Source organism: Dicentrarchus labrax, unplaced genomic scaffold, assembly GCF_905237075.1.
Source record: "Dicentrarchus labrax unplaced genomic scaffold, dlabrax2021, whole genome shotgun sequence".
Classification (NCBI taxonomy): Eukaryota; Metazoa; Chordata; class Actinopteri; family Moronidae; genus Dicentrarchus; species Dicentrarchus labrax.
In genome coordinates, this window is record NW_026136720.1 from 10556237 (window position 1) to 10568009 (window position 11773).

Genomic DNA, 11773 nt, shown 5'->3' on the forward strand with positions numbered 1-11773 from the left:
ATCTTCACTACCATGATCCAGGTTTATTTTACACTATAGCCTTTTATGTGTATGCATGTGTGTAAAGTTAAATAATGGTTGCAGTCTGACTCAGCCGTATTAGGTTTGCATAATTAAAGATACAGATGGATGGAGCACAGGCAGGCAGCAGAGCATGTGATGAGCAGACCTGTTTTTATCTATCAGCTCCTCATCCTGCTCCGTCTGTGGAATAGACCTTACAACGAGGGCATAATTTGTGAAAAACAATTACCCTCCTTTGATTCAGCAAGAGTGGTTTTGTAGTTGCACTAGAATTATTTTAATTAAACAGTCTTTGTGTTTGCACCAACCAAACATGGCAGATTGATCATTATTCATGCTCTTATCTGTCTGTCTTTTCAGACGAGCCTTCCAGGAGTACTACCAGGAACATCTGGAGTACGCCTGTCCCACTGAGGACATCTACTTGGAGTAACAAGCGTTGCCATGACGACCTTCTTTCTCCACAGCTTGTGTATGTTCATCGAGTTTGCCACCAGAGGGCGCTGTCAGTGGGGTCTTCCCTCCATTGTAAAATACTCTTCTGTGTCCCTCTAAAATGGGGATCTTCATTTCTACAGTATGCTTGGCATTTGACTGATTTCATTCATCTCTCTCTTTGTTTATTTCCATCATCTCGATGGATTGATTGCCTGTTTATTTTATCTTTTTCTATGATATAAAACTAAGAGCTGAGCTGAGCACCTGTTTATTTAAAGGTTCCTCTTTTGAAATGAAAACAATATACCTACTACTGCTGTTTCACTTTTCAATGCATGGCTAGTAGGGTTACTGCACACAGACACACCAATAAATACACATATCCAAGTGAATGGCAAGCAGCTCAACAATCAGTAAGATAATGGTGTAGAATCACGAGGTTGGCATTTAATTAACTGTAAATATGTATTTGTTCAATATTGGCAAACTGCTAATTTGATTTCTACTGATAGTGACATTGGAGCAAAGTAGAGAGAGTACAGTGAACTGTCCTTGGTCTGAGCTTACCCCTGTGTCGCGTACAAGACGTAGTGTGTGTTGTAAATAAATGTATAGAAAGTAGACATACAGGCGCCTCATGCAGACTAATTAAGAAACACTCACAGCTGAGACTGATGGAGGGGGTTTTGTTTTGTTGTGAGTATTGTTAACTCACTCTGACAGGAGTGATTGCAGGTGTAAGAGATTTTAGAGTTGTAATGACCTGGAATGAACTTTGAATGTCATTAGCCCTGCAGATATTTCATTCAACTTGGATAAGGTGAAGTAACTGTCAGCACATTTGGATGAAATAACAGAACTGTTATACCTTTGTCCAGTCCTCAAAATTGCACTGCTTGCTTCACCATGGGAAGCTTTCATAGGAAATCATTCAGCTGTTAAAATTGAAAATCATAGATCACTGTAAGCTTTGCTATGATTGATGTGACTTTCAGATCAAAGAAAGCAAAGACCCTCTGAAAAGCCATATTCCCACACCTCTGACTGTTGAATCCGGGGTTTTAGCGACGCCCTAGTCTCCTTTTTCTTTTGACTCGGCAGTTTCAACAAGGGAAAAGGAATGACTAGATGGACCGGGAGCCTCGTGTCAGTAATGTTGTATTGCAGTGTGCCTACCGCACAGTGAGAGCGTCCTGCTAATACTTGGTCCTGGTATCACAATGTAATCAAACCTTTAATAAAGCATTAAAAGGGAGGTTTTATAGTTATGTAAATGGTTAGACTTTGATCTTGTTTTTTAATTATGATGGATAAAAGAAATGACCACATCCCCACATTTATTTATTGCTTTTAGTCTGGTCAAAGGCTAAAGCAATCAATTTCACATTACACAATAACCTACTTTAGGGTTGTTGTAGGATTCCATAGCTTATAGTCTAGCACCTTATCTAAGGAAAGGGGTTATATTTAAAAAATGACGTGGTCACTACAGCCATCCGAAATTTCAGGCTTTGATGTTTACCACCCCCAATCATCCCCGTTGTTCTTTCAGACGCTGTTTAGCTTCTTGTTCTGCTGCTTTCAGTCAGTCCACCAGAACAAACACCTCAGATCTGCAGGATTTCACTGGGTGTTCAATGCAAGTTGATGTGGCAGGAAGGAGGTAGGGTGTTATCTACATATGTATCGCTGTCAGTTAGATCATGTATATACAATAGCGAATCTAAGATAGTGCTGTGTCCTTTATGTTGAGTATGTTATGAAATGAATATGTACATTAATTAAAAAGAAGTTTTAAAAAAAAAGAGATCACAACCTGACAAAAACCCCTGAAAGAAAAGAAAAACACACGTAAATATCTGTGATCTGCAATAATTTTATTTCAGTGTCTTATGTTTCTACACAAGATATTAACTCAATATGTCACACAGGTGGCATTTGGGTTCCTGCCAACTCAATAACTCACTACAGACAGGCTTCAGCAGCACATTTAGGGCACATTTGTAAGATGTGACATCATAAGTGTACAACACACCCACCAGACTACTGACCAATCTGCTGTTAGAGCTGAATAGTGACTGAGTCAGCTGCCACTGGAAAACTATTATTGTGTCTTGCCGATTATAGTAATCGCCTTTGAACTCCAACAGTGTGACCCATCTACGATCTGTATCTATTTGCTTCTGATTATGTTTTTCTATCTTGTTACAGCCTAGTTAAAATCCTTCTTTCCACACAGCTACACAAAAACAACCTCTGAGGATAATCTAGTCCCATATAGCCGCTGAGACATACATTAACAGTTAAACCAAACTTTTGACTTTATTACATTAACAAGATTCTTCACTGTATACCTAGAGCAAAACAGTATGTGACAGAACAAACATATCCTATCTTGTATCTTTAAAAACAAGGACTTGTAAAATTCCAGGGAAAAACAGAAAAAATGACAAAAAAATCACTCTGCCTTGTCATGGGTTTGGTCTTATGAATAAAATATATGCTTGATGTCCGAAACCTTTATTGTTGTCTTTATTGTTCAGATTTTCTTGTGGAAAGCATTTTAACATAAAAATCCATACAGTATTATTCCAAATGTTATGATTTTAAGGAATGTTGAGGTGGAAATGTAAGTCCAATAATAAAACAAGTAGTTTAATAGGCTAGAACAAGTCAGGAAATACACAGTACATTGTTATACATTAGTTATAAATGTAGTCACTATTAAGAAAATCACCTCCTCATTGAGGAAACAGATTGTTTGCAATATTACTTTTCAGTATGAACAGTAATTAAAGTGTAGCTCTCCACAAGCACGTAGCTATGCATCATCATTTAATTAAATCTTTGTGCTTTCTTGAGGAAAAATCCATGCAGTACCTCCAGCATTCCCCACATTGTCATCATTAGTAGCTGCCCCATTAACAGTGGCAGCATCTGGGCTTGGGGCTACATTCAGGATTGCAGCAAGGTTCCAAGTTCGGGTCTGTTCCTTTCAATATCTGGCTCTCTCCAAACACCATGGAGGCTTCAAACTGCTCCTTGACTTTCATGATCCTCTCCAGCACGGCTTGGAGGTCAGGTCTTCCCACCAGGGGGAGAGGGTAGTGCTCTGAGGGGTCAGCCTCCAGGTTGAAAATAAGAGGGGGGTTGTGGGCCTTGAGGACTGCAAATACTGGGCAGTCTTGGTCTGGAGTAGTACCGCTGTGTGTAGCACCTGGTGCACAAACATGGAGAAGCAGAGGAGTATAAACATCTTAGTTCTGACTGTGTGATTATGCTTGATCTTGATGTCAACAAATTGTGAAGCCAACTGTACCTCGTGTGTAGAAGTGGGCCTTGTACTTCCCTAATCTGAGTGCAAACAGGCCATACATCTCATTTGGATCTGTGGGGTAGAACATCATGGTCTCCCTTTTACTCTGCAAAAAAAGGGGTTAAAGATAAAAAAATGAATACACCAGCTGGGTTTTCACATTATTTCAATCTATACAAGAGTGTGAGGGACGATGCCACTACCTTTCCTTGGTTGACAAGGATTTCTGTCATATCGACTCCATCCAGCATCACCTGGGGAAGTTTGGCTCCTGCCAGACTTGCGATGGTGGGAAGGATATCCAGAATGCTTCCGATCTCATGAGTCACACCTAAAGAGATCAGCAGAAGGTGTTAAATGTGTAAATGGGGTTTGAATTCATTTTATTAAGTTGTTTATTTTCATACCAAAATAACCAGTTGATGCTTGAAATGTATGAAATCAGTATAATCTATATCTAACTCTAGTTTAGTGCAACAGAATAGTTTTTTTTATCTTTGGAAGCATCACCCAGTCTAAACTTTTTATGTAGATGATTAAGGTGTCCTGACCTGGCCTGATGGTCCCTGGCCAGAAGGCAATGGCTGGCTCTCTCATGCCTCCCTCATATGTGGTACCTTTTCCACATTTCAGAGGGCCAGCGCTTCCTCCACGGGACATTCTCATCAGTTCAGGCCTAGGCACAGATACAGGAATGACCATTTAATAAAATACAATACATGCAATATCATGAGAAAGTGAATACACACATATATATATATATCAAATATAATAGGGCAAAGATATAATGCATCTTTGAACAGAGGAAAAACACACTACTGTACCACGGCTATTGTGGAGGGAAATTAAAATATCTGCATAAGAAAGTATAAAAGTGACAAGAAATACATACAGGCCATAGCTTCATTTGCATATATAAACTAACCAGAGGCAAAAACCAACCCATTGTCTGATGTGAAGAAGACCAGTGTGTTGTTGATCACTCCTGTCTTCTCCAGGGTTGTCAGTAGATTTCCTATTGTGTTGTCAAACTCCAACAAAGCATCTCCAAACGGGCCCCTTAAAGACCGCCCAGCTGCCCCTGGACCTGCATACTGCGGGTAGTGGGTGTGCTGTTGAAGGAAGGACACCAAAAATGCAATTATTGTTGTATCTTACTGCACTAAGTTACCATAATCTACAACATCTGCACTACGAATTGTGAAAACCTGCGCTTATTGGGTTGTTCTTTACTATCACAGGCCGCTTTTGCTGCTTACATGTGAGGGATAGTAGAGGAAGAAAGGTTGTTTTTTCTTGGCTGATGTGGTAATGAAGGTGGTTGCAAAGTCACTGTAAGCCCTTTCCAGATCGAGAAAGTTGACTGGCTGCTGCTTGATGACCTCATTGTGCATTAGTGGAACAGTTACAGTGCCAACATCGCACAATCCAAAACACTTAACATCTGGAGGGAAACACGTCAGGTTCCGACAGGGGCCCTAGGAAAGAAACAGGGAGACAGATGAGGTACGACAGAAAACAAGCAACTTTTATTAAATCACATCACAGATTACATTTAAAAACTTTCTAATTCAATCACACTGACCATGTCATGGGAGTAGGGGATCCCCAGGTAATGGTCAAACCCCTGCTTGGTTGGAAGAAACATCCCTTTGGCCCCAAATCCTAAGTGCCACTTCCCTACGGCAGCAGTAGCATAGCCCAGAGGTTTCAATACTTCAGCAATAGTGGTCTCATTCAGAGGAAGACCGCCTATAGAGCCTGGGTACAACACTCCTGGGTAGATACCTGAACGGGTCTGGTAGCGCCCCGTCAACAAAGACGCCCTGGAAAGCCATCAAAACAATTTTATATTACTACTTAATGTATGGACCAGGAATTTGGGGGTTTCATGCTGTGCAAAATAGGAACTGGAGAGTTATTGAGATGTAGCTAAAATAATCTAAATCATCTATTAAATCAACATGGAGAAAGTCTTCCTTATTAACTACGGCTGCACAAAAATGTGTGACAAAAACATTTTAATGAAGTACTGTAGAGCGGCAGAGGTGCCCTGGTCTACAAATCTCGTTCTCCAGATTTAAGAAAACAATGTTTGTTTTCACATCATCATGATTTGAGTAGTTTTTTTGTTGTTTTTGTTGTGAAAATTCAATTTGTGATGCAAAAATGATAATTCCCACACAACTGTGAATCACAATATCTGTCAAAATAATCGCAATATGATGTTTATACCATATCTTGCAGCCTTATTATGGACCAGCTGTTGTTAATATGTTTCTGGATATGTGGACGGAGGATGAAAACAATGGTTGTAATGGTGTAGCTTCATGCTGTATCATATTGTGTTGTTCAGTATTAGACCCTTGATCCCTTCCTCGTTCACTGTGTTTAAAATGTGTTGATCAATGCGGTGCTGAGGTTCATGAAGTGGTCACCACATCAAGTCGTGTTTGTGTCATAAACGCTAAGAACAGGTTGTTAGTCATGTCGCTTCGTTCCTCACTCAGACAACGTGATCTGTTTTCAGTTCCTCCCTCAAAGTGTTGTTCTGTTCTGTGGAAAGGTACAACGTTGTAATAAACTGGAGCTCTCAATGTAAGACACATTTTCAGACACTGTGTGTTATTGCAGGGTTGGTATCGAATTGTGACACCATCCAAAATTAAATTACACCTCTAAACACACACACACACACACACACACACACACACACACACACACACACACACACACACACTGACCTAGACTGAAGTTTTAGTGTGTCTGCTAATCAGCAGTGAGTTAATATTAACCACTTTTTATTAATGAGGCTCACAGTTTTGCTGATATAGTTTCATCCTCTCATCCAAACCTCTGGAAAGATGCATATTAAAGTGTGTGTGTCTGTACCTGTGTGTGTGTGTGTGTGTGTGTGTGTGTGTGTGTGTGTGTGCATGTTTGAAATATGAGGCCAAAGATGAAGTAAAAGCAAGTAATATACAGGAAGTTACTTTCACTCCTGTCTCCAGTCTGCCCTTCAGCCGATGCTGAAGGGCAGTGAGAGAGGGGCTTAGCGGTCACATACGTGGACAGCACCTTTTAGCTCTTATGTCCACAATTGTGTTCACTGCTGAATTGGGGGTGTTATGGTACGTATATGGGGTACTTACACTACCATATGGTGGTGTCAGAAATTTCTAACACACTACGGTGCCACTACGGTGCCAATTCAAAATGGCGGGAAAATTCAAGTGGTCGCTCCATACACAAACGTCGACCAGGTAAGAAGTTCTGACATATTTCATGGCTTATTCTGATTTAGATATTTATAAAAGCCTTGTACATTTGTCATGACATGCAAATTTGAAAAAAAAAGTGTAAAAATAGCAACTTTGTAGGTCGCTAAACATGATGTACACATAAGTGTACTTACGGACTGATGCTCCTCAAAACTAACATGCTAGCACACATGTAAAATAAGAAAAAAGCTAACTCTGGTGCAGCTAAAAAGCTGTACATGGTCCCAATGAAATAAATAACAATTAAATCACTAAATACATACATACATACATACTTAAATTAGTTGGTTTGAAAATGTTAGTAAAAATGTGCACATGTAAATTAGCTTACAGCTAACTCTGGTGTAGCTAAAAAGCTGCATATTGTCCCATTGGAATAAATAACAAATAAATAATGCAAACCTACATACATAAATTAATTTATATTTGATTTTGTCATGTTTTTATTTACGGAGCGTTTTTCTGTGCAAAGAGCATTGGAGCTACCCCCTTTTGGTCGTAATATCAGCCGTCCCACTCGGGGCTCCTCACAGTACACCGAGCTAAACGAGGGTGAACGTACGACTCGCAAAACAAAGGTGGCAGCGTCCGTATTGACTACGTTGGTCGTTTTAATGTCGATTTTAAATGCTCCTACACACTGTTTACATTGCTGCTTTAGTCCGGTCACCAGTTTATGCATTGCATCTGTAAGCAGGCCTGGTCCTTCAGTCCTCAGTGATCGCAGCCTTTAACATGTTCCCTTTTTTACATTACCAATTAGAGGTGGGCGATATATATCGTTTGCGATAATATCATCATCGTTGTTTTGATGATGTGCAAATTACGTCCATTATTGAGTATTTAAATTACTTCGCCAAAAATATTTAAACGCACGCGGAAACTCCTCACATCCACTTAATACACGGTGCAGCAACGCTCTCTACAGCATGGCAGGATTCAGTCACACGACTAGTGATCAGGTGACCTCTCGCTAGCATCCTCCTTGCAACAGTTTAGCAGCGCGTTGTGATGGTAGAGAGAAAATGCAAGCACCTCCAGTCCCTGAAGCTACCGGTACTTCAGATGATTTAGTGCCGAGACATGGGTCTACCTCTCTGGCATGGAAATGGTTTGGTTTCGAAAAGACTGATTAGGGTCTGTGTCCACCAAACACGTTTTTAGTGCTAGCAGCGCCTATTTTGAATACAAATCCTATGGGCTTCAGCGTTCAGAGCGCTAAGCTCAGTGGTAAAAAGATGTCAGCGGAGACGTTTTTTAGCGCAGCGTTCAGAGCGCTTCAAGTTGAAATCTGTACAACTTTTAACGCTGCTGGGTGCTCGGAAAATGATTTTTTGAGTGCTCCCAGTGCTAAAAACGCATTTGGTGGACACAAGCCCTAACTTAGACAATTCCAATCACACTTTAAAGGATATCGACTGTTTATCGTTATCACCAAAATCCCCAAAAATAACGAGATATTATTTTTTGCCCATATCGCCCACCCCTATTACCAATGCAAAATTTCACATGAGCTATTCACCATGTTGAGTATGTTATGAAATGAATATGTACATTAATTAAAAAGAAGTTTTAAAAAAAAAGAGATCACAACCTGACAAAAACCCCTGAAAGAAAAGAAAAACACACGTAAATATCTGTGATCTGCAATAATTTTATTTCAGTGTCTTATGTTTCTACACAAGATATTAACTCAATATGTCACACAGGTGGCATTTGGGTTCCTGCCAACTCAATAACTCACTACAGACAGGCTTCAGCAGCACATTTAGGGCACATTTGTAAGATGTGACATCATAAGTGTACAACACACCCACCAGACTACTGACCAATCTGCTGTTAGAGCTGAATAGTGACTGAGTCAGCTGCCACTGGAAAACTATTATTGTGTCTTGCCGATTATAGTAATCGCCTTTGAACTCCAACAGTGTGACCCATCTACGATCTGTATCTATTTGCTTCTGATTATGTTTTTCTATCTTGTTACAGCCTAGTTAAAATCCTTCTTTCCACACAGCTACACAAAAACAACCTCTGAGGATAATCTAGTCCCATATAGCCGCTGAGACATACATTAACAGTTAAACCAAACTTTTGACTTTATTACATTAACAAGATTCTTCACTGTATACCTAGAGCAAAACAGTATGTGACAGAACAAACATATCCTATCTTGTATCTTTAAAAACAAGGACTTGTAAAATTCCAGGGAAAAACAGAAAAAATGACAAAAAAATCACTCTGCCTTGTCATGGGTTTGGTCTTATGAATAAAATATATGCTTGATGTCCGAAACCTTTATTGTTGTCTTTATTGTTCAGATTTTCTTGTGGAAAGCATTTTAACATAAAAATCCATACAGTATTATTCCAAATGTTATGATTTTAAGGAATGTTGAGGTGGAAATGTAAGTCCAATAATAAAACAAGTAGTTTAATAGGCTAGAACAAGTCAGGAAATACACAGTACATTGTTATACATTAGTTATAAATGTAGTCACTATTAAGAAAATCACCTCCTCATTGAGGAAACAGATTGTTTGCAATATTACTTTTCAGTATGAACAGTAATTAAAGTGTAGCTCTCCACAAGCACGTAGCTATGCATCATCATTTAATTAAATCTTTGTGCTTTCTTGAGGAAAAATCCATGCAGTACCTCCAGCATTCCCCACATTGTCATCATTAGTAGCTGCCCCATTAACAGTGGCAGCATCTGGGCTTGGGGCTACATTCAGGATTGCAGCAAGGTTCCAAGTTCGGGTCTGTTCCTTTCAATATCTGGCTCTCTCCAAACACCATGGAGGCTTCAAACTGCTCCTTGACTTTCATGATCCTCTCCAGCACGGCTTGGAGGTCAGGTCTTCCCACCAGGGGGAGAGGGTAGTGCTCTGAGGGGTCAGCCTCCAGGTTGAAAATAAGAGGGGGTTGTGGGCCTTGAGGACTGCAAATACTGGGCAGTCTTGGTCTGGAGTAGTACCGCTGTGTGTAGCACCTGGTGCACAAACATGGAGAAGCAGAGGAGTATAAACATCTTAGTTCTGACTGTGTGATTATGCTTGATCTTGATGTCAACAAATTGTGAAGCCAACTGTACCTCGTGTGTAGAAGTGGGCCTTGTACTTCCCTAATCTGAGTGCAAACAGGCCATACATCTCATTTGGATCTGTGGGGTAGAACATCATGGTCTCCCTTTTACTCTGCAAAAAAAGGGGTTAAAGATAAAAAAATGAATACACCAGCTGGGTTTTCACATTATTTCAATCTATACAAGAGTGTGAGGGACGATGCCACTACCTTTCCTTGGTTGACAAGGATTTCTGTCATATCGACCCCATCCAGCATCACCTGGGGAAGTTTGGCTCCTGCCAGACTTGCGATGGTGGGAAGGATATCCAGAATGCTTCCGATCTCATGAGTCACACCTAAAGAGATCAGCAGAAGGTGTTAAATGTGTAAATGGGGTTTGAATTCATTTTATTAAGTTGTTTATTTTCATACCAAAATAACCAGTTGATGCTTGAAATGTATGAAATCAGTATAATCTATATCTAACTCTAGTTTAGTGCAACAGAATAGTTTTTTTTATCTTTGGAAGCATCACCCAGTCTAAACTTTTTATGTAGATGATTAAGGTGTCCTGACCTGGCCTGATGGTCCCTGGCCAGAAGGCAATGGCTGGCTCTCTCATGCCTCCCTCATATGTGGTACCTTTTCCACATTTCAGAGGGCCAGCGCTTCCTCCACGGGACATTCTCATCAGTTCAGGCCTAGGCACAGATACAGGAATGACCATTTAATAAAATACAATACATGCAATATCATGAGAAAGTGAATACACACATATATATATATATCAAATATAATAGGGCAAAGATATAATGCATCTTTGAACAGAGGAAAAACACACTACTGTACCACGGCTATTGTGGAGGGAAATTAAAATATCTGCATAAGAAAGTATAAAAGTGACAAGAAATACATACAGGCCATAGCTTAATTTGCATATATAAACTAACCAGAGGCAAAAACCAACCCATTGTCTGATGTGAAGAAGACCAGTGTGTTGTTGATCACTCCTGTCTTCTCCAGGGTTGTCAGTAGATTTCCTATTGTGTTGTCAAACTCCAACAAAGCATCTCCAAACGGGCCCCTTAAAGACCGCCCAGCTGCCCCTGGACCTGCATACTGCGGGTAGTGGGTGTGCTGTTGAAGGAAGGACACCAAAAATGCAATTATTGTTGTATCTTACTGCACTAAGTTACCATAATCTACAACATCTGCACTACGAATTGTGAAAACCTGCGCTTATTGGGTTGTTCTTTACTATCACAGGCCGCTTTTGCTGCTTACATGTGAGGGATAGTAGAGGAAGAAAGGTTGTTTTTTCTTGGCTGATGTGGTAATGAAGGTGGTTGCAAAGTCACTGTAAGCCCTTTCCAGATCGAGAAAGTTGACTGGCTGCTGCTTGATGACCTCATTGTGCATTAGTGGAACAGTTACAGTGCCAACATCGCACAATCCAAAACACTTAACATCTGGAGGGAAACACGTCAGGTTCCGACAGGGGCCCTAGGAAAGAAACAGGGAGACAGATGAGGTACGACAGAAAACAAGCAACTTTTATTAAATCACATCACAGATTACATTTAAAAACTTTCTAATTCAATCACACTGACCATGTCATGGGAGTAGGGGATCCCCAGGTAATGGTC

The 11773-nt window shown here is 40.2% G+C and overlaps 2 protein-coding genes across 3 annotated transcripts in view; one reads left to right on the forward strand and one right to left on the reverse strand.

Moving 5' to 3' along the window:
• Nucleotides 1–2979, forward strand: part of mapk8ip2 (mitogen-activated protein kinase 8 interacting protein 2) — a 28837-nt gene extending 25858 nt beyond the window's left edge. For both annotated transcript variants that reach the window (XM_051381177.1, XM_051381178.1), the window contains exon 14: nt 385–2979. In XM_051381177.1, the coding sequence (XP_051237137.1) occupies nt 385–457 (73 nt within the window). In that variant the 3' untranslated portion in view covers nt 458–2979. The remainder of the gene's footprint in view (nt 1–384) is intronic.
• The window catches only part of arsa (arylsulfatase A), an 11324-nt gene continuing 2517 nt past the window's right edge, over nt 2967–11773 (reverse strand). The window contains exons 2-8 of the mRNA XM_051381185.1: nt 5364–5604; nt 5038–5256; nt 4721–4890; nt 4330–4454; nt 3982–4109; nt 3782–3884; nt 2967–3679 (exon numbers count right to left, since the gene is read on the reverse strand). Coding sequence (XP_051237145.1) covers nt 3384–3679; nt 3782–3884; nt 3982–4109; nt 4330–4454; nt 4721–4890; nt 5038–5256; nt 5364–5604 — 1282 coding nt within the window. The 3' untranslated portion in view covers nt 2967–3383. The remainder of the gene's footprint in view (nt 3680–3781; nt 3885–3981; nt 4110–4329; nt 4455–4720; nt 4891–5037; nt 5257–5363; nt 5605–11773) is intronic.